General features: G+C 41.3%; 1 protein-coding gene across 1 annotated transcript in view; it reads left to right on the top strand.

The window, feature by feature from the left end:
* Positions 1-2,237: 2,237 nt before the first annotated feature.
* celsr3 (cadherin, EGF LAG seven-pass G-type receptor 3) overlaps positions 2,238-23,976 on the top strand; it is a 112,600-nt gene continuing 90,861 nt past the window's right edge. Inside the window, exon 1 of the mRNA XM_042003003.1 lies at positions 2,238-7,926. Within this exon, the coding sequence (XP_041858937.1) occupies positions 2,238-7,926 (5,689 nt within the window). The remainder of the gene's footprint in view (positions 7,927-23,976) is intronic.

Genomic DNA, 23,976 nt, shown 5'->3' with positions numbered 1-23,976 from the left:
GAGGATGGAGGGAGGCTGTGGACACCAGTGAGGGGAGGGAGAGCACTTTTCTTTTGTGCTTCCAAATTCCTCTTGGAAAAGGAGGATACACATTTTGGAGTGCCATATTGCTGTGGCAGCTCTCCAAGCTGAGGGGGGTACTAACCAGGATCTGCACATGTGAATATAAATACTCTGTAGGACATTACGCTTGAGACATATTTTTTAATTCGGAAAGCTGTGGTCACACCTCAACTTATGCAGGGACTGCTGAGCTCCATCTCTGACCTGATTCTGTTGTGGTCTTTCATGTGAAGGTTGCCAAAAAAGGATGTGAACTTGCAGCAACAACTATTACTCATCCATAATCCAGTCGTGTTATCTCCACTTTGATGTAAACTTTCCCTGTTTAACCATATATACAGCACATTGTTGTGTTTTAAGTGCTTTATGAATAAAACTGAATTGGATAATTTGCATTCTTAGGCTTCGATTTTTTGTACAGTCTCCTCGAGTGTTTTATAGATTCCAACAAATAAAGTTTACAATCACTATAAACACCTTCAATAACTTTGCTCCAGAAAATAAACTTTGCAATATTTTGTGTATCTTTTGGGTATTACACGACATTTATACTTTATAATACTTATTGTAATACTTTATAATAATGACTAAACTTAAGCACCTCTCAAAAACAACTGTAATCGGTTTTAAGGATTTCTCTTCATTATTTCTGTGATGACATTTAGTTTTATGAATTAATTCAGAAATTTGTCATTTGCTAACAACAGCCCCTTCTGAGACAGAGAAAACAAGAATAAAACATGAATATACGTGCGCATGTAATGCAGATACGTGGGCGCAGATTTGGCTGCCTCTCTGGGCGCTGATGCACGGCATCCCGGCTGACACACCTTGTGTATCTCCTCCCATCAGCCACAGGAAGAAATTAGACTCAATTTAAACCGTATCATTGGACAAACTACACCACCCAGTCGGTATTATAAATTGTTATTGAGTGGGAAAGAATGAATGCTGGAGAAAATTTGAATTCCACAAATTTGCATAATGTGATTTTTTTTTTACCCCAATAAGTCAGAAAATGTATCTAGCCATGCGCAACTTAAATTGGGGTGGCCGTCAGTTAGCGCACGTGTGCCTTTACACGAATTAATCATAATTCTCTACATTTTTTGAGGGTAGGGTCGTCTAAAGCAAATATATGTATCTATGATGGACTCTGATGGACTGAGCGTGTGCGTGAATTACTCATTGGTAATATTACGTCACGTTTACTGGAGCTAAACTAAGCTTATTAGTAGAACATACAGCCCATCATGAAAAATATCATCACAGAACGAGCACAGAATGAGAAAATCTAACAAAAATCAAGGGAAAGGAAAAAAAATATTAGTTTTATAGCTTTATTATTAAAGCAACAACAAAATATCTTTGGCCAATTTATTTTCGTTTACTACCCAGGGTAGTTTGTTTACTTACAAAATCAAAAAGCCAAACTTCAAGGAATGAGCATCATCTCCCAGTTTGTCTAACTTTGGCAAAGGGCAACAACAACCATCCTGGGCGCTTTGTTAAGAGGACAATTCTTCATATGGGTGATGACAGTATGATTGTGTAAGACACGGGCTATTCTCCCCCCTCCTTTTCCAGTTGTGGATATGGCGGCCGCCGCGGGTGCTGTGTAACAGCCCTGCGCACCGGAGCCAACCATTATGAGTGCAAAGGAGAGAGAGAGGCAGTGAAGAGATGCAAGCAAAAGGGGGAGGGGTTGAAAGAGGAGAGATGAGGAGAGCGTGATATTGTGTGTGTACGCGCGTATATGTGTGGATGGATAGTAGCCTACCACCGGGCTGCACTGCCGCTGCTAGAGGAGCGCGCACACACATAGAGACTCACACACACTCTGAGGGATAGTGTGTGAGCCAGCCAGTTAGTGTGAGTGTGTGAGCCATGTTGGATGTGAATGACCGGGAGGAGAGATGCTGCCGCCGCGCCGCTCCTAACGCTCAGACCTCCAGCTCCACGGACCACAGTGGGTAAATGCCAACTCTCCAGGCCGACAGAGCGACGGGGGAGCCTGGGGGAAGGTGTCGGGCGGAGCCGGCGGTGCTGGAACTGGCCACCTAGCTGGAACGAGAGAGGAAGAAGGAAAGGCGCACTCAAGAGAGAAAGATAGGGAATAATCTAAGGTGGAAGAGGGAGAAAGGAGGGGAGACACAGAGAAAGGAAGAGACTAAATGGCTGCACCGCTAACGGGCTTCACCCCGCTCCTGCTCTCGTCTCTGGCACTCCACCTGCTTCTCCTCGGTCCTTTGTTAGCCCTTACCCCGGTTACGGTGAGTACAGGAGGGGCTTCCTACAGATGGACCCCGGGCCTCTGCAATCGAGACACCGGTAAAGTGAACCAGGAGCGACAGCAGTGCAAAGAGGCAGGGGAGTCGCCGAGGGGCAGCTGGAATCTACGCCCTAGCAGGTGGACTGAAGTGCGGATATATACTGAGGGATGCTCTGGAGTACAGCATGCAGGGGGGACGCTGGGAGGATATCAACAAGATGGGGCAAGGAGGGCACAGAAAGAGAGACTAAAAGGAGTCGGGACGTTCTGGGAGAGAACAGACGGCCCTCCGGCGTCATTATCATCTCCTCCTCCTCCTCATCTCCACTCCGGTTTAAAGAGCAGGTTGAACTCTGATGGCGTTCGCGCAGGGGAGGGAGTGGAAAGAGGACGGATAGAGAAGAAGGGCGTTGTTTCACCTACCGCTTCCCCTGCTTTCACCTCATCGCCGGTTCAAAATGGCAAAAAGAGAGAAGTACAAAGAACTAAAACGTGCGCGTTGAGGCCACACCTCGCCAAACGTGGTGCTGCCAGAGCCTTTGTGCACGCCTCTGGCCTGTGTAAGGCACCCGGAAGTAGAGAGAGGAGAGGAAAAAAGGTGTGCAAAAGGTCTCGTGAGGTGAGGATGCTCTTATCTACATGGTGCTCCCCGGTATCCTGGCTTATTCAATGTCTGAGCTCCGACATACAAGCTCTTTTCCAGACCTATAAGCCCTCACCTGGCTCCTCTCCAGCCACTCCCTTTTGTTGCAACTGTCTTCTTTCTGGATATATTTTACCAGATGCTGATGCTTCAAACTTAATCTTCAAATTCAGCCCCATTTTCACCAACATTTCAGACAGCATCTGTCAGTTTCTAACTTTTTATTTTTCTCAGACCGGCTACACTGATACAACTAAGCAACAAGTATTTTCAAAGGACAGCAGCAACAAGAAGGTTTGGGATGCTGTTTTGGGCTCAGCCAACGTGGACACGAGAGCCGGTGGTTTTTCTCATTTGGAAAGGCACAGTGTTATCGATCCTAGCAGCAACAGAGAAGGGGGTGATGATAGTTGGATGACTGGGTGCATTAGATGCAGAGAGAAGAGGGGGCAAAGATGTGGAGGACGTGATGAGCAGAAGGATATACTCAGATATAGCTCGAAGGCATTAATTAACCACGGTGCCAAGGCACTCTTAGGTTGCTGGTTATCTCCTCCCCATGACGCAGATGCAAGGTCTAACAATGCCAGAATTATGGATGAGTGGAGGGATGATGGTAGAGAGGTAAAAGATGACATAGGAGGAGGGGTTCACCACGGCAACAAACACATTAATTTATCTAATTACCCGGATAATGGTTTAGCTTTTCCGATTCCGACGCTCTTACACAGTACTGATAATGAGATTCAACAGGGGAAATCAGCACCAGTAACCAAAGGGCAGGGCAGTCAAATCTGGAGAAAGAACAGAGAGCCTCCCTGTTGTTGCTTTAGTTGTTTAAGCAGAAAAGAAACGAGGGAAGGATATTTAGATGCGTGTATGATCCCTCAGGGAAGCAAAGCTGAGATGAATTTCGACATCCAATTTATACTCAGAAGCATCACCGAGACGTCTAGCCAACAGTTTCTGACCAACAAAAGCAACATTCCTGAAATCGCATCAAAATATTCGATGCTTAACACACACATTCAAACCCAAACTGGTTATTATGCAGAAAGTGGGAAACTCTCCACACCGCTCCATCGGTCTGCTGAAGAAGTAAGAGCAACTTCAGCAGCAGAGTCTGCCAGTGACTCAGGCTTTTTCTCGACTGCTAAGTTTCCCGTTACATCTCCCGGTGCTGCGTCAGCCACGTTTCACTCTGCAACAGCAATAAAGCCACATCTATTTGCGCAATCTCATCACTTTAAAGCGGAGTTTATTTCGTTTTTCTCGGAAATGAATCTTACCACGTGGGAGGGCGACTCTCCACCTCGCTTACCATCAATGGAGGAGGCAATTTCAGCACAACGGACAGCTCCACGAGAAGCTCAACACGTTATTCTGCTGCGCAGATTCAACTCTAACAGCAATAACAATAATGCAGGCGAGGAGAACAAGGAAGGAAAGGAAAATACTTATAAATCGAAAGCGGAGAAATCAGACTGGCTCGGTGAGACACAAAAGCAACACCTGAGGGAGGGTGCTGTCCACGCAGGGTGCGCTGAAAGCATTTCGCTCGAGTGTTCGTCTATTGAACGAGGTGAACGCGCCCATATGCAATTAAAATCCGGTAATCAAGTGCCATTAGAGCCCGAAGGTGTCAGGCAGTCGGATAAGCAGCAGATGGGGGCCGGTGGGGAAAGGGAGAGAAGTGCAGAGAGGGAGGGAGAGGGCTTGGAGGGGTCTGGTGCTGTTGCTGCTGATGTTTGGGGAGGAAAATTACAGGTGGGGGAGGGCGAAAGAGAAGCGCGGCTAATGGGAGGGAGAGAACCATGGACAGAAGAGGAGGAGGGGGATTGGGAGAAGGTGAGGGATAAGGGGGCAATAAAAGCTGGCCAGACAGAAGAAAGAGAGACAGAGGGAGGAAATTATCAGGATAGAGGCAGTAGCACCTCAACCATCACACAGTTAGATAACAAAATAGAGAATAAAGAGAGCCAGGCACATGAAAGCCACCAGGGAGGTGAGGGGGGTGAGAGTGGGGTGGAGGGAGAAGAAAGACACACTTCAAGGGAAGGGAGGAGCCTGGAACGACTGATAGTAGTAGGAGATGATGATACTTCACTGGGAGAAAAGGAAAGAAGGATTTTGATGCCGTGGTCACGCTCTAGACGTGCAGCCAACAGACACCCTCATTTCTCACTGTATAACTACCAAGTACAAGTGGCCGAGAACCAGCCACCCGGCACCTCTGTTATTATCATGTCAGCCTCAGACCAAGATGCAGGAGATGCAGGCAGGGTGAGCTACACAATGGCCCCACTGATGAACAGTCGCTCATCTGACTACTTTCACATCCACCCAGACACAGGTCTCATCACCACCATTCAGATTCTTGATAGAGAACACATGGATCTGCATTATTTCCGGGTCACAGCAACTGATCATGGTTCCCCTCGCCTCTCTGGGACCACAATGGTGGCCATTACTGTTTCAGACCGGAATGATCACGCTCCTATATTTGAGCAGACAGAGTACAGGGAGACAATCAGAGAGAATGTAGAAGAAGGCTATCCCATCCTACAGCTGAGAGCAACTGATTCAGACGCCCCTTCCAATGCTAATATCCGTTACCGGTTTGTCGGAGACACAGCTGCAATGGCTCGAGCTGCCTTTGAGATCGATCCACGCTCTGGTCTCATTACAACTCGTGGATCTGTGGACCGGGAGACAAATGAGCACTATACGCTCCAGGTGGAAGCCAGTGATCAGGGCAAGGATCCGGGGCCGCGCTCTGCCACTGTCAAAGTTTTTATCACGGTGCTGGATGAAAATGACAATGTGCCACAGTTCAGTGAAAAACGTTATGTAGTGGCAGTGAAGGAGGATGTGCGTCCTCATTCTGAGATCCTCCGTGTGAGTGCCACAGACCGGGACAAGGACAGCAATGCTGCTGTTCACTATAACATCATCAGTGGTAACAGCCGTGGACAGTTTTCCATTGATAGTGTCACTGGTGAGATTCAGGTGGTGGCCCCGCTTGACTATGAGGCAGAACGGGAATATACGCTCCGTGTTCGTGCCCAGGATAATGGCCGACCACCTCTCTCAAACAATACTGGAATTGTCAGTGTGCAAGTGACAGATGTCAATGACAACCCACCAATTTTTGTCTCCACACCATTCCAGGCATCTGTGCTTGAGAGTGCCCCAGTTGGCAGTTCCATCCTCCACATTCAGGCCATAGATACAGATTCTGGGGATAATGCCCGTTTGGAATACAGGTTAACTGGAACTGGCTCTGACACACCATTCATTATCAATTCTGCTACAGGCTGGGTCACTGTCAGCTCCATTCTTGATAGGGAATCAGTAGAGCACTATTTCTTCGGCGTGGAGGCCAGGGATTATGGCATGCCGCCACTTTCTGCTACAGCGAGTGTCACTATAACAGTGATGGATGTTAATGACAACCGCCCTGAGTTCCTTCAAAAGGAGTACTATGCTCGCCTGAATGAGGATGCAGCAGTTGGTACCAGTGTAGTGACTGTCACAGCTGTAGATCGAGATGTAAACAGTGCTGTGACCTACCAGATAACAGGAGGGAACACCAGAAACCGCTTTGCCATCAGCACCGCAGGAGGAGCTGGGCTTCTCTCCTTAGCTCTCCCACTGGACTACAAACAGGAGCGGAGATATGTTCTTACTGTCACTGCCTCAGATCGCACCCTCCATGATACCTGTCAGGTGCACATTAACATCACAGATGCCAACACACATCGGCCTGTATTCCAGAGCGCCCACTACTCTGTTAGTGTGAATGAGGACAGGCCACCTGGAAGCACTGTAGTTGTGATCAGTGCCACAGATGATGATGTTGGTGAAAATGCTAGGATCACATACTTTCTTGAGGATAACATCCCTCAGTTCCGCATCGATCCAGCCACAGGAGCGATAACTCTCCAGGCCGAGCTTGACTATGAGGACCAGATGACCTACACTTTGGCTATAACAGCTAAAGATAATGGCATACCACAGAAAGCAGACACAACTTATGTTGAGGTAAATGTAAATGATGTGAATGACAATGCACCCCAGTTTCTCAGTCCCAGATATCAGGGAACAGTGAGTGAAGATGCCCCCCCCTTCACCAGTGTCCTCCAGATCTCAGCCACTGACCGTGATGCACATGCCAATGGACGTGTTCAGTACACCTTCCAAAATGGTGAAGATGGTGATGGAGATTTTACCATCGAACCCACATCTGGCATCGTTCGAACTGTTCGTCGTTTGGATCGTGAAAGCGTTCCCTTCTATGAGCTCACCGCCTATGCTGTGGATCGCGGAGTGCCCCCTCAGAAAACCCCTGTCCACATCCAGGTGACCGTCCTCGATGTGAATGACAATGCCCCTGTCTTTCCTGCTGATGACTTTGAGGTTCTGGTGAAAGAAAACAGTGCTGTGGGCTCTGTGGTGGCTCAGATCACTGCCACCGACCCAGACGAAGGTGCCAATGCTCAGATCATGTACCAAATTGTAGAGGGCAACATCCCTGAGATCTTTCAGATGGATATCTTTTCAGGAGAACTCACTTCTCTCATTGATCTTGATTATGAGGCCCGCAATGAGTACGTCATTGTAGTCCAGGCCACATCAGCACCTCTTGTCAGCAGGGCGACTGTCAGGATTCGTTTGGTAGACCAGAATGACAATCGACCAACTCTACAGGACTTTCAAATCATTTTCAACAACTTTGTGTCGAATCGGTCCAACAGTTTCCCCAATGGGGTGATTGGGAGAGTACCCGCCCATGACCCTGATGTGTCAGACAGGCTGTACTACACCATCGACAGGGGAAACGAGCTTCACCTGCTGCTCCTGAATCACACAAGTGGAGAGATCCGGCTGAGCCGAAAACTGGATAACAACAGGCCACTGGTTGCTCCCATGCTGATCACTGTCACGGGTAAGAGACCATGGAATGAAAAATGTGTGGAAAAGATGGAGGGAGGTTGCATGTGTGGAGTCAGTTTAGATTCCCCTGTAGCTTTATTCAGTGTAAAATACTGTGAAGATAAGGACTCCAACATGATAAGGTTGTGTGTGACTGGGAAATGGAGTGATAAGGCTGTATGAAGGTCTGCTGAACCCTGCAATTTGCTTTTTCCTTTTACTTTGAGTTTCTCTTGATTTGAGCACATGAAACAATTGAATTGATATTTTAAAATTTCCACTGGGCTTCCTGAAACCGAGCTGAAACTGCAAAAACATTGTGGCAATTGAATGAGTGGAAGGTAGACAAACCAAACAAATTAGGTTTGGTATTCGGGTCTTAGACAGCTGCTACCTGTAACAGTCTTTCGGAGAAGCTTTGAAGGAGAAATACAGACAGTGATGGAGCTGTTGTTCAGGTTGGATATAGGCTACCTAATTCAGGTTAGACATACCCGATGGCAAGTGAAGCAAAGAGAATTATGATAGTTCTCTGTGAGGAAGACATGTGTGAGAAAGGATGATGCATTGTGTGGATGTCAAATGAGAAAATATGGCAACAATACCACAGAGTGATGGAAACATGTTGGAGGCTGAATTTTTCAGATCTTCAGTGTGACATGGCTGGTGATTATTTTTTAGTGAATTTTCATGGACATTTTCATATTAGTCAGCATGATTACCAAAATACTGGAAAGGCTGCAAGCAGCTGAGGTGAATATATATTTATTTGGGATTGCAATCACATTTTTCTGGGTTGGAATTGGAGCTGTGTGGCTCTAAGCAGTAATCAATACCACAGCACTGCAAACACAGTTTGATTGACATGAGCTGGGATAAGCACAGTCCAAGTTGCCATAGCAATTTTTTATACAATTAAAGAAAGTCTATTTAGCCAGGAAACAATAAACTACAGCTTTTTGTGACAAATGCAACTGCCATTATTGGCTGAATGAAATGAAGTCATTGATTTAAAGAGATCTGTTCCCCAATGAAACAAAACAGAAAATAAGTGAGTTTTAAGGATTGTGACCTTTTAGCTCATTAATAATGCTGTTGGAATCAAAGGTTTTGAGAATGCGTCAATCATCTATGACACAATTTAATATTTAAGTGTTGTTAGAGCCACTTTTAGTTTGTTCCTTGTGTTTTATCACTGCTTGTGACTTTGAAATACAACTCACTTAAAGCTTTACAAGCTTCTTTGTTGCCACTGATCAAAGCCTCAGTGAGGCAGTAAGTTCTGTAAAAGAAATGAGAGCAACATGGTTTCTTCAGAGACCTTTGTAGTGCTGTGCTTGCATTCTGTCAGGGAGCTTTAGTGTGGGAGAGCTGACTTGGGAATGCGTTTGACCTGCTACCCCATTTACACTGATTTTAGCAGGAGTTTGATAATGTTAACTTATACATATTCACTTTGGTGTAACATTGAATGAGCATGTGAAACAGTGAGGGGCTTGTTGGGTGAAGAAAGCAGGAAGAAAGTGAACAATCAACTGAGTGAATGAATGATTTAGAGACTGACAAATAAGCAGCTGAGTGACAAATAAGAGAGTGAGCCAGATAAGGAGTGACAGAATGAAAGTGACAGGATGAATGTGTGAGGAAATAGTAAACCGGGTTACTAAGTTGCATTGACTCAACAATTTCCATAAAAAAGTATTCATATAAAACAAATAATCCACTAAGTGGAGTTGTGAGTGAATATTTAAGCTATCAGTCCAAACTACTACTGTGTGTATGTAGTTTGTGTTGTGTGTGTACTATAAACAGCATGTACAAGCTTTGTCTCTGTCTGCCTCCCTCAGTTTACATTCAGCTCGGCTGAACCAGGCGTGATAGATTCATTTCAGTTTTCTCTCTATTCCTCTCCCACTATGAAACTATTTCACCCTCCCTCACCCTCTGCTGCCCCCCCTTCCCCATCTCCTTTGCTCCAGGATTTGACAGTTATGAGATTATAATGAAACAACAGCCAGACAGAGTCAGACTTGGAGCAAAGCTGTCACTTTCATTGTGTGCTGCGTGTTATCTGTGACAATCCATCTCTCCTCTACTCACCACTGTTTTCCTTTCTTTTATTCTTCCTTTCATTGGATGGGTTGATAAGTAAAATATCTCTTTCATACCTTTTGATTTCTCTGTCATTCTGTTTTCCCTTCTTTTCTTTGTCTTTGCATTTCTCTTTACTTAACCATAATCTTTTATTTTTTCTTTCCATCTCACCTATCCAGTCTCCCATTTAAGAGCAAAAGTTTGGACCCCGAGTTAAAATTTCAGTTACTATGACAAAGAGAAGAAGAGAGTAATGACCTGATTTTCAAGAAACGCAAAGTTAGATTAAACATTTCTTTGGTTATTTAAAGCAATGTTACTTTTTTATTTCCTTCTTTTACTACTTAAAAAGATGGAAAAAGTAGAAGTGGTCTAATCCTGGTTAGTATAGTAACACCCCATTTTGTTGGTACCACAGCTTGTAAACAACCTTCCTGCAATAGGCAGATAGGACCAATGAGGACCAAGGCACAATTCTCAGCTTGCACCTCTTGAGCTAGTCAACAGTGAATTCTGATGTTTCTTTAGGATAATTGTTGCAGAAACCTTCTTTTTTTGTAATCATCAGCTGTTGTTTACTTTCAGATTTTACAGGGATTTACCTCAATTCCTTTTCCCCTCCAGTGAATAATTCCATGTGCCACTTCATGCAACACAACAGCTGGAAAGATCTCCTCTTCATGAAATTTTGCACCTTTGTTCAGTGTTGCAGAATGTTCTGTGTTCACTTCACCAAGACATGTTTACTTGATGCATCTACTTTGTTTATATGCTCATATGCAAATTTCTGAGGGATATTGTGATGAGGAGCTGGAGCAGGCTTTCTTCTGATGACTCTCCTGTGAAGGTCACATTTGTGTACAATAGTTGTTACTGCGGAGTAGAGTAGGGCACCGCTGCCCCAAAGCCTGCTAAATCCCCCTGAAGGTCTTTTGCAGCCAAATAAGGATTTTGATGTGTTTTCCACTAATTTTAAAGCAGTTTTCTCTGAAGCTTTTCTAAGTTGTTGAGATATCAGTTGTACCACCATTCCTTTTAGTGAACTTTTCATTTTTTCATGTTCTGATTAAAATAATCTTGAAGACATTAGCCGTCTTTTTTCCGCCTTCAGCTGCTTTGTGGGGATTTTGATTTTCACAGTGCTGGGCAGCTACTTAGGCCATGCTAGGTAAGCTTAGTTAGAAAATTTTGAGTACATAATCTGTAATTTCTTGATAGCCATTGTGAATAAGCCATCACCTTAAGTAGCTATAGGTCAGAGACCTCTGGAAATGTTTTTTATGAGCTCAAACTTCCAAGACAGCCTGATCTTTAGAGGGCTCATTTCCTTTTGTTCCATGTTTGAAATTGTGCTAAACAAAACAGAATAATACAGACACAATAATCCTGCTTCAAACATTAAAGCGACTGTTATCTTTCTAATTTCTTGCCTTTGAAGATCAAGCCAACTTTGACTCACTCAGCTACTCACAATGACAAGGGTGTCCAAGCTTTTGTACGCAACTGTGTACGCACATTTTCTGCACCTCTTCCATCAGTGACTTTTCTTTTTTTCCCAATCCCCCTCTTCCATATTCAGTAATCAGTCCTACTTCCAGCTCCGCTGTTTCCCTCAGCCTCTCCATGTAATCCTCACAAACATTAACTCTCCTGGGCTGTTTCACGATCCCTGCATTCGTTTCAACTCTGCTCCGCCTCTCTCTCCTCTCCTCTGCTGTCTTCTCTCCTCTCGGTATATCCTCTCCTTGTGTGTGTCTGTGTGTGTACTGAAGTGTTGTCGATTGTATGTATCTGAAGGCATGTGCATGCTTCATTTGTATATTTGTGTTTGAACAATGTTTTCCTCTGGCAGGAAGACTTTTGTGTGTTCTTGAACTGTTTGTGTTTGTACACAGCAGCTTGCTCAGCTTGGATGTGTAAGTGTGTATTATCAGGTGGCTGAAAGCACTGCACTTGAGGGTGTATTCATATCCATTGAATGAATAATATCTGTGTGTGCCAGAGAGTGTTGGGACTGCTCTCCTCTCTCTGCCCTTCTCGCTTCCCTTTTTCTTCTTCAAGCTTTCTTCCCTCACTTCCTCTCTTTGTCTCCCATTTTCTGTCCACTCTCCTACTCTTTATCAGCTGTCTTTCTTGTTTCCTCTGTGACAGTTTGGGTTGGACTATTTATTCTGATGGGAATTGTTGTATTTATGGTGCATGGAGATTAAACACAGTATCTGGGTTTGTGTTGCCAGCAGTTTAGACACACACAAAAAAAAGACAGCTGGCTTTAGGGTCAGCTAGTTGTAGCAGTGATGAGACTGTTTGGCATCCTAAACAGCTTCAGCTCAAGGTGCCCTTGAGCAAAGTAACCCCCAACTGCTCCAGCAGCCAGCAGCAGAGTCTGTGGTTGCACTGGCGAACTCCCAGTTGTGAATGTGTAGCAGTTTAAATGTAGAGCACAGATTTGCTAAAAGAGGAAACATGTGCCTGACTTCCCTGGGTAAATGAAGGTTAAAAAAGACTCAGAGGCCCTCCAGTATCAGCATGGTGGTGAGACTTTGTTCAGTCAGACTATTTCTCAGCAGACATTTTTGCATGACAAGCTTCTTAGTAATTAAATAAGTGATGAGTAAATTACATTTAGCTGATTCAGTCTGACTCATTGTCACATTGTTTGGCCTGCTTGGATTGTTAACGTCAAGCTTATCTTTACATAGTCTTCACATTGGTTTTCATGCCCATCCAGATTTCATGTATTGCATTGTTTATGTTTTGGTTTCACTCTTGGTAAAAACTGCATGTAAGATATTTAGTCATTAGAAGAAAGAACAGCTGCACAACTAGCTGAGAAAAACATCAGTTTTCAGTGTTTATGGTGTTTATTTACTCTACTACTTAGTTTAATATCTCAGTAGACAATCATTTACAGTTTTGGTGCTGTTGATATGCATGAAACATCCATAAGATGGTAAGAGGGCTCGTAAAGGAAAAAACTCATGTGCTTCAGTTACAGTGCCTCCGAAATGATTTCCCTCTAAGCTTTTAGACCTTAATAGCAAAGCCATCACACGCAAAGCACATACCAGTGCACAGGCCCACACACACCCTCTCATCCCATTTTCCACACAGCTTCCATCAGACTTCAGATTCTGGTTCACAGCCTGGCTACACGGATTTCAGTTCTCACTGTCACAGAAAGTTAAACAAATCACAGATTTTGTTATGTGTAAATAATTAGTGCAGAAATAAAGTTTTCTCATGGGTTTGCTGTAAATCATAATTCCTGATGTGTTTATCTGTTTATGTACAGCAAATGTCCTTGCATAAACAACATATAAAAGCCTCTGGAGATTGAAAGTATGTGTGTAGAAGAGTGAGCATTCTGTAAATCATGCAGTGAGCTTAACATGATGAACATGTCATGCATCATTTTTTCCTAAACTGTTATGAGTTTAATAGCCACTTTGTGCAGTGCGCCAAGTATTCAGAGAACTCAGATAGTGTTGCAAAGAAAAAACATAAAGGCATGCGATATAGTATTGCCAACAGTAAGGCTGAGGGTGAGAGTTAGTGCACCATGAAATCACTTTCTGTACATATAGGTCAATGCACTGACGTTAACTACTGTCTTCTGGGTGAGTACATCAATGCTTTGTGTATAATGTGGGCCAGCTGAGAGATCCCAAGTGAATATGCTATGTATGCTATACATTCTGGGTTGTGCTCATTTGTGATAATTATGCGTTTTCAACTAATTTTAAAAGCATGACGTTAAAATGAAGCAAGATTACAGTCTTCATAGGCAGCTGTGGCTCTGGAGTCAGCTCATTAGTCAGCTGTTCGATCACACCACAACTGTCCCTCAAGTATTGTGTATAAAACACAGGGGCCATTATGTAAAGGATAAAATACTTTGCATGGGCAAATGTAGCTTTTACTGTAAAGAGCTTAGAGTGCTTGATAAGACTAGAAAGGGAGTAAATAGATGCAGTCCGTTTACATTTTTTGTTAATCTCTGTTGATGTCATAGTTAAAAACCTTATTCTTTTCTTATCTGTTTCCATATAAAATCAGATTTATATTTTCTGCAGTGATAAACAACAGGATTTAATTTACAAACACAACAGACTTAAAAAGACCATTGAAATGAACTCAGAAGTAAATGTCATGAACCAGTTTAACTCTTATGTTGTGTGAAAACTTAGTTGTCCCTCCTGAAGCTATATGATGGCCCAAAGGTTTAGCTTTCCCACCAAAGTGGCTTCATATAATGGAACATGTTAAAAACTGTGAGCTCGCGATTTATACAGACACTTTATAGTGCAGCACACAATGGTTACCAGCAATATATCTTTCTATCATTTTGTGGAATATAATCTTTGTATCATACTTTTTATCAAGCTACCATTACAACCACTGCTGGTACAAATATCATTCATCAAAAGAAACCTTTATTAACAGTTACATGAGACTCTCATGTAATGTCTCGTAAATCAAATATTTTTAGTGTGACATCTGCCACAGTTTTACCACCACAACATTGTTGTTGCATTTGACTTTTTGTAAAGAAACTTTTTTTAAACTTTCTAAACCTGAATCAGCACAGAAATTAGAAAGCGAGCGGGTTTTACTGGTGTCTTTAGAGCCGCCTCTTGTTCTTTGCCAGTTCTGTTACTTTTCATGTGCACAACTAAGTGTAATACTCCTCCAGTAACTCTGAATATCTTCCGGTGATAAAAACATGTCAGATTTTTATTTTCTCCTGTCTGTAAAGACTGCTTTGGAGTCGTGCTTTCTGGAAAACTATAAACTTTATTGCCTTCAGACATAGTTGGGTCACATGAAATGTGAAGCTGCTCTTTTTCTCACACTACAGTATCCTTATTACATCTTTTTATTAATGTGATGCGAATCATGAGCATGTAGTACTTGAAACAGCTGACCTAGCATCCACAATAGCCTACATATTGTGTTAGCCACCTACAGTAGCAGCACAAAGCACATAACATAGAGGGGGCCATAGTTCAGGAGGTTGAGTAGTTGTTCTTCAGCTGTTTGTTGATTCAATCCTTAACTTTCCTGGTTGGCATATCAAAATGTCTTTGGGGAAGATACTGAACCCCACCAAAGTATTTGTTACTCTTGAGTCACTTTTTACAAGCTGCAGTGTTGCATATTGTTAAGAAATGTTAAACTTTCCATGAAAATCCTTTAGATGTGTTGTCTACATCTTCATCCTGTCAATGTTACAAGCCATCAAGGGGTAAACAGTTCAGACCAAGTTTTGGTTTGCACAGTGTCCTCTCCTTTCCAATTCACAAAAACCTGAGGAGCAGCTTTAATTTTCAGCTATCCTACCAATGTTATGTAACCATGACACCAACACTGGAACGTGAGATCTCAACATGTTTTGACATTGACTGGTCTTTGCCCTAATTTTTCATATCTGCCTATTCTTAAGCTTAGCAGTTAGCTGTGTGTTAGCATGAGACATATATGATGTTGCATTAAAGTACTGTTTTTAAAAGTGTGGGGATTGGTTCTGACATTGACAAGGTGTATGTGATTAGTGCTTAGGAGTACTAATCTAATTTCATGCTGTAGCTTTTAGCTCATTTAAGGCCAGAACTATTGTATAAAGTAGTGGATTGGTGGAAGGTCATGTCCAGTTAACACCATAGCACCATCACTTTGATAACTGACATTGCTGGACTTCAAGAGGAAAAAAATCAGTCCTTACAGCTTCATTGTGTGTCTTCTGGTATTTGGTGTCAGTGGTTAAAAGACTGAGCAATGTTTTTGTTACCTCTGACACAAAAAGCAAAATGGGAGTTGAGCACATGAGAGAAAAAACAAACTGATACGGGGTATTGTTTCTCAACTTTGATGATTTGTACATGGTAGTCATACAGCTGTTTTCACTCTCCTCTGGGAGCTGTCCTGTAAAACTAAAGTTCACTTGATGAGGGCTCCTCTCTCCAGTAACAATGTGGCTCGAGTGGCAGAACAACTGCTGGAAAGTCATGATAACTAAGACAACATTGTGCACAAAGGGGCTTAATCTGGCAGCGAATTCTGACAGGAATAGTTTTCATGGAGTTGGGAGCATAACAAAGCCATGTTCCCTGCTGGGAGCTTTGCAGCTGAGCTGAGAGCCTCTAGTACTGAAATCTGCTTCCTTACTTTTTTTTGTCACCTACATGCTTTCTGAGAAGAGTAACATGAAAAACTCTTCCACAAGTGTAATACTACTCCTGAGGACCAGCAAACTGTATCTGTCTTGAGAACATTTTCAGGAAACTGTTTAAAATGAACATTTTATAATGGTTAAGTGAACTGAGGCTGTCTATTCTTGCAGTATCATATTACTAAGAATAGTAGGTATCTGCTCTGATTCTGTTAGGTCTGCGTAATACATTAAATGCAGGGAAAAGTTAAAATGCAGTGCCCTATTTGCTGCAGAAAGTCGCAGCATGTTGCTAATGAATTGTGCTTTCCCTGGTTCTTTAATTGCTTGGATTTGGACATGTATTTGTTACAGTTTGCTTCCCATCAGCAACCTGGCATGGCTGGATTTAATACAACAACGGAAAAGGTTGAGAAAAGGAAGGCATTGAAAATAGAGGAAATAATAGAGGAGAGAAATGGATATCAGAAACCTCAAGACCTACTGAGTTTATTACCTCAAGGATTCATCTCTTAATCCTTCAGATATTGAAATGCTGAGTGGAAAATGGAAATCAAAGTGTTCACAAATAATATTTCAATTATGTTTGTCTAATGTAAACCAGAGAGAAGTAAGATGCCCATTGCAAGCAAAATCAGGAAACTATTTAAGCAGACTGGAAAATTGATGCTATGTTTAGCATTGCACCATCAATGAATCATTAATAAATTAGCCTCATGACATTAATATGATTACTGCAAGCAAACAGGCTCCGTGCAGAGAGACAAACTTGACTGTAAACCACCCTCCGTGCTGCACTTACTTCCAAGACCCAGAGTCTGATTTCACAAGCAGTTGAATTTATTTTTAAGACTCTGAAGTTTTACTCCCCTTTAAGGAAAAAAATACATTCCTCAAATAATTATTTCTTAATGTAAAACAAAGAGGTTGAATCACTGAAGTCTATGTTTTGGAATCCAGAGTCTTAATGTTTTAAAACAGTTGCTATCCTCCAAACATAACAGAAATGCAACCGACGTTGCATTTGTGTCTTTTAGATTGTTTTTTTAATCAAGTCTTGCTGTAAATTTTCTTTTAGTTTTCTGGACATTTTAAAGGGCAGCTTTGATCACATGGTACAACATTATTACTACAACAGATTTTTTTATTAACTGGCAATGCATCCTGGTCTTCATTACACTCCAGCAGAGCCACAGGCTGATAACATCCATGAGCCATTGAGCCAGTAATCCATGCAAAAGGGACTCAAACAACGTATGGAGTTCATATGCTCTTCAGATGGTCAACATTTCTATTTTCAAAATTCTTTTTTTATTGATTTCATGTAATATTCTAATTTCCTAAGATTTAGATTTTTGGATTTTCATGTGTTGTAAGCTATAATTATCAAAATTATAACGTACAAATGCTTGAAATATCTCACTTTGAATGTAATGACTCTATATAATACAGTATATTAGTTTACCTTTCTAAGTTGAATTACTGAAATAAACTTTGTGCAATATTCAACTTTTTTGTTTCACCTGTATAACCAAAAGGATTATACAAGTGCAAATAGATGCACTTGAAACTTGTTTTTTGTGAATTTTTCTGTTTTGGTATTTTCCAGTTGAAGGGAGGAGTGATTTTTTTATGTTCTTAAGTTTGGAGTTCTCTAGTATTATATATTTAGAAAGTACTATACAAAAAAGTTGATAAGTTGCTGTAGAAGGTGCAACTCCAGTTGCTTCTGGTGGGCTTTTCATAGAAACGCTCATTTTAAAGCTGTGATTTTTTTTCCCTGAATACATTTTTCAAAAATCAGAGCATTGTTTAAACTTTCTTTGCCCTTTTTAAGATAGGTACATTTTAATTGAATTTAGACATTGTTCACAATTTCTTTCATTTTTTTTGAGTGATTGACATACACAGATAAGCATCACAGCAGTTCTATTTGCTGCTCATGCTGTGCTAAGCAGACCATTTTCCTGCAGCATTTCATCACTACACAGGGGCAATTGTTTGGAAAATTTAAAGTTGAGTTCTTTTCAGCAGAAAAAAGACCCTTGCAGTGACTTATAAAAGCTGCAGACATGCACAACCAAAGGTGGTGGAGAGTGTCTTCTGCCTATCTTGTTGTGCTTCAAAATACCAAATAATTTACCAGAAAAACAGTGAACCGTAGATAAGGTGAACCCCACTCCTCTGCCTGTTTGCATTCCAAACAACGCGGAACGTTTGTCAGTGCACAATTTCCTGGTACACAATCAATCACTTTTATTTATATAGCACATTTCACAATAAAACGTTTACAAAGTGCTACATAAGAATCAATATACCACAATAAATAAAATCACGTCATAAAAAATAACAAATGAAATAAAATACACAAGAGGACCACACAACTCACACAGTGTTAAAAACCAAGGAATAAAAGTGCATCTTAAGACGAGACTTAAAACACTCCACAGTGGGGGCTGTGCTGACATGGGGGTACAGGGCATTCCAGAGTCTGGAGCCGACCACCGAAAAAGTCCTGCCCCCCCTGGTTTTAAGTCTTGTCTTAGGTATCACAAGTAAAAACTGACCCTCGCACCTCAGCGCCCGCACTGGAGTATATCTTTTGATGAGGTCCATCATATGTGTTGGGATGAGTCCATGTAAAACCTTGAAAACAAATATTAAAATCTTAAAATCAATCCTAAACTTAACAGGAAGCCAGTGCAAGAATCGGGGTAACGTGATCATGTTTTTTGGCCCCTGTTAAAAGTTGTGCAACAGCGTTCTGGACTAACTGCAGCCGGGACAGAGATTTTTGACTGATCCCAGCTTAAAGCGCATTGCAGTAGTCAGGACGACTTCAAATAAAAGCATGCATAATTTGCTCAAAAAGATTAAAAGATAGAAACAGTTTCACTTTTGATAAAAGACGATGATAAAAACACATTGATCTGTTTGCCAAGTTTAAGTTCGTTGTCTATGGTGATGCCAAGGCTGGTGACTTTAGGACACATAAAGTCATTAAACGGTCCCAGGTCAATCAGAGCTTTACCAAACAAGATCATTTCTGTCTGTACACCAATTACACTGACTCATATGTCAGAGCTCGGGTACTTAGCAACTTTGGTGAAAATAACTAAAATGATGTTTTTTCCACTTAAAAAATTAGTGTTGAAGTTGTACTTGCACATTTAAAAGAAGAGAGTGCAAACAGAGGGCAGATGCAGGATGGAGGACCATAGCTGCAACTGCAAACAGCTGCTACCCAAAGTCACGTCTGCACATCGGAGGGGTCACTGCGGATTTGTTTATGAGTACAATAAACATGAGGGCGTGTATAAAAGTGAAAAGGTCTGAAAGTGTGACATGGCTTTTTGTATTCAGCGAAGTTAAAATGTAGGATTAAGTTCTCAGCTATAAAAGGACGGTTTAAACTGCTCAGGCTGCTGTGTGTGTTTTTTCACTTTGTTCTACTTAACATTAAGTACAATGAGTGCTCACATCTTAGGAGTTTGGAAGACTTTAAATAACAGAGCGCAGAAATCAGCTGTCAAGCCCATGCCTGGGTGTGTGAGATTTGTAATGATGAATACATGCTATTGTTTATGCTTGTATTATTTTACTGGCTGTAATGTATGGCCCTCCTCTGTCTTCAGCTATCCCTTTACTCACTCATCTAGTCAATAGCCATTTTGTTCACACTTCCATGCTCTCTCTGGGAGGAAAGACATTATTTTTGGGTGATTGTACTTCAAACAGTCATTTCTGTGCTCAATTAACAGCTTCAGACGTTGAGTTCAGAAATGGCGGAAAATGTTAAGCAGCAGCTGCACCTATTTATTTTGCAGTCCTGAGGGCAGCAGAGAACTCCACACAGTATGTGCAACACAGAGGTTTGAAAACTCAGCCTGCTCTTGAGCTTTATTAGGAATTCTCGAGGTCGGTGAACTCAGAGGAGAGACGGGAAAAGGCCAGACAAAGGGATGTGACAACACAGTGTGAAATGGGATTTAAAAGCATGAGATTGTGAGTGCATACACTATGAAGTAATGGGCTAAGGGCACAGAAACGCTGTTGGGTATGTTTCAGAGTAACATCTTGCAGCTTTTGTTCAGAGCAAATCCGATTTCACTGTTTTCAGTTTTGAATGTTGGTTGTAATGTATCTCTCCTTTAGGTTTCTTTCCTTTTAATCCTGACTCAGTTTCAGGAGGTGTGCAGTGGGTTTTTAGTAAAACCCTCAACACTGGCCGTGTCAATGTCATGAACAAATCACTGAAGCGTGTAAGGATTTAAACTTCTAACCCTGGCAGTATTTGGCTGCACAAACTGAGCCACCATGAATGATAAAAAGAAAGTAGATGGATGATTCTGTGTTTACCAAAATCAATGCTCATCATTCAAATGTAAAAATAAATTTAAATTTAAGGCATGAATTTCAATTACTTGATGCAAATACAAGGTTTTCTTCATAATATTGGTAACATTTTTCATTTAATTTTATTTGAATGCTGCCGTTGGTCGTACTGAATATAAATCACGAAAGTTCGCTTTTCTTAAACAGCTATGTGTGCCCTCAATTAGACAGTGAGTTTGGGGGTTTAGTTTTGGGAGTAAATGAAGACAGCTCGGAAATCATCCTCACAGCACAGTGGATATTTAATTGTCCCCCTTCCATTAATATCTGCATACAAGTATTCATAGTACACGCTGCCAGTTGTGTTGCAGAAATGCACTTTGTCAAAAACAATGCAGTAAGGTGTTAATTATCAAAAAGTCATCAAGTTAAATTTTTCAAATCCTGCATGATATTGAACAGTTCCTTACATACTTATTGTTGGTACTTTGAGAAGTTTTAAACAAAATAATGAGGCTATTTGAAATAGCACTTCCCCTGACCTGCATTTCTAAATCTGCCTTGCTTTCCTCCTCAAAAGAAAATGCCAAGACTCTTCTTCGTGACCTATCCCTCTGCCCTTTACTGCAAAAATTTTTAAATGTTTCTAGGGCTGTTTTCACCTCCAGCTGTGGGTTTTAATTGTACGCTACTTTGCAGACTATTTCCGTCCGGATTTCCAGGCAGCAAACTTGGGATGCTCTGACATTCAAGAAGCTTTGAGTGTGCCATTAGTCAGGCTACCTGGCACACAGAGATAGCACTGAACTCCCCCAACCCTTTGAAAGCTGGGACCACATACCCACAAAGCGTCTTAGAGAGGGAGCACTGATCGGAGGCCAGCTTCTATCATGGCGTGTCGATGTTCACACATCCGTGGAACCTCACTGATGATGTTAGATGTGTGGTTATTCTTAGAACCTCTTTGCACGCCAGCTCCAAGCTCCCAGCCATTTTGAAGTGCCTACAAATGAAGGGGAAATGTTGGCAAGAAGCCCACAGGAGTTGTGAAAGCTTCAGCTTCATGATATGTTTTGTTTTCATTGGTGCAAAAGATGCCAAAATAACACTCCATTTATGGAGTTTTGTGTTTGGAGGATATTAATCTTTTACTGTTTCCATGCATGTTCAGTGAATTGGGATTGAACAATGCATTAGTTATGACTTCCTGGCTTACCAGGAAGATTTCTGTCACTCACCACTCACCGAAAGTAAGTCTCTGTTCCCACGTGGTCTTAACATTAGTGTGAATAGATCTGATACTGAGACCTCGTGGTGTGCACTGGGAATTTAAAGAAACATATCTGTGGAAGATAAAAGTGCTACATATTGCATGCTCTCTGTTTGTATAGTTGTAGTGGTTTTTGTTGGCTATTTATTTATTAATATAAATGGTTGGATGAATGTCCTTAGAAGTAAAAGGATTTTAAAATATATTGAATCTCTCTAGACTTGTATTGGTGACAACTTTTCGTGTTTTATCACAGCCTTATGTAGACCAGGATTATATAGTTTTATAAAATGTTTAGAAGATGTCAGAAAAAGAGGTGGCTACACTACATGGTGTAACTGTTATAGGTCATGTGTGAAGGCAAAAACTAGCTCAGAATGTATGTGAAGTAAAAGTGGTGATGAGAAACTCACAAGCACACTAGTACCAGGGTTTCCACATTGCTCTTCTTCTACTCATCAACTTTACAAGGCCTTCTTGGACAGCTGCTGTCTCATCATACATAAACAAAACCGGAGCTACACACCGTTTGTTACAAGGAGGTTGGGAAGGCATGAGCAGGGCGTGTTCATAGAAATGTCCATCCCCTGCCCATTAGGTTGGCTCCAATCTGCTTGGTGTCGTCTGATGACATCGCTACTAGTGGACAACTAAAGTTTTCTTAATGGTCCATTCCACAATTAAGACCGAGGTAGCTGTCTTATTTGGTTATAATCAGGCTTGCAGTTTGAATTGTTAAATAACTTAAAAATGGTTGTGGATGTGTTGTATGAAGATCTCTCTCTTTTTTTTTAAATGAAGGTTGCCCAAAGTAACTAAACTACATCTACAAGATGGAAGCGTACAGTGTTTTAGATATTTACTGTGTGTGTTAATGTGACTGCCAGATCTGAACTTTAGCTTGGGATCTGAATATCTCTGAAAGCTGGTAAAATTACTGTGAGTTATATATGTATATATATGTGTATATATATATATATATATATATATATATATGTATATATATATAATAAAAATACAGACAGGGAAGCTGTTGTTTGTAATTTTGAACACAATTTTTCATTTGAGTCTTGATGATTTGTTGAGTTTCCATGCCTGTGCTATCTCATGTAGGCTTCTGAAGGGGATTAGGGTTGTGACTTTTAAATTTTTTTCAGTATGTCTGGCCGTTACATGGCTTTCTTTTTTCTTTTTCATAATATAGACAGAATAAGCACTTAGCCTGCTGAATATAGATTGCACACAAAACAGAGGTGCCACAAATAAAATAAAACAATCAAAGCTTCTATCATGTGTTCACAGTAAAAAAAAAACAAAACAAAACTGAAACAAACAAAAAAACAAAAACAAACATAAATATTAATAATTTTTTACATTATCAGTAAAAATTCTCTTAAAAAGTTGTTCATTAATACCCAAGTGAACATAATACCTTATGTAATCGTATACCAAAAACCTGTAATGTAAGATTACATCCTATACACCAGGGGGGCCCAAACTTTTTGCATCCATGGGCCAAACACAGCGATTTTAGGGGTGAAACACAAATAAATGTAAATTGTGGTTCTTTTAATCATTGTAAATGCATGCAAATGCATTCTTGTCCTCACTGCAAATAACACACTACAAACATCAATATGGCAAAATGACAATAAAGACATAGTTAGAAGGACAACAAACAAAAATTGCAGACAGTAAATTGTAACCAAATATAGTGCAAAATGTCATCAACAAAAAGAAAAACACTGAATGTACACCAATTCAAATTGCTAACACTAGAGAGTGACTGAGAAGTATGACAAGTCTGACATACTCAAATAGTTTTGATATCTAGGTGGAGGGCCAGATGTAATGAGCTGGCGGGCCAAATTTGGCCCACGGGCCCTACTTTGGGCACCCCTGCTATACACTGTTAAAAAACACTATAAAATAACAGTACTCCAGTGGCAGAAGGGTTGACAGTATCTTACTGTTATTTTTGTCGTATAACTGTAATACACAGTAGAATCACAACACAATAACGGCATGTTTTATGTAACTTGACATCTGCAACACGTTTGATTACATTTAGAAAATAAACTCACCTTCTTTTGTATAAAGTCCTACTCAATTCAATTCAATTCTATTCTATTCAATACATTACCAAATTACCACCACATTATATAGTATTAAATAATTTGGCTGTCTTCTTT

The sequence above is a fragment of the Melanotaenia boesemani genome, chromosome 13, assembly GCF_017639745.1.
Source record: "Melanotaenia boesemani isolate fMelBoe1 chromosome 13, fMelBoe1.pri, whole genome shotgun sequence".
Taxonomy (NCBI): Eukaryota; Metazoa; Chordata; class Actinopteri; order Atheriniformes; family Melanotaeniidae; genus Melanotaenia; species Melanotaenia boesemani.
This window is presented reverse-complemented; position numbering and strand designations above follow the sequence as displayed.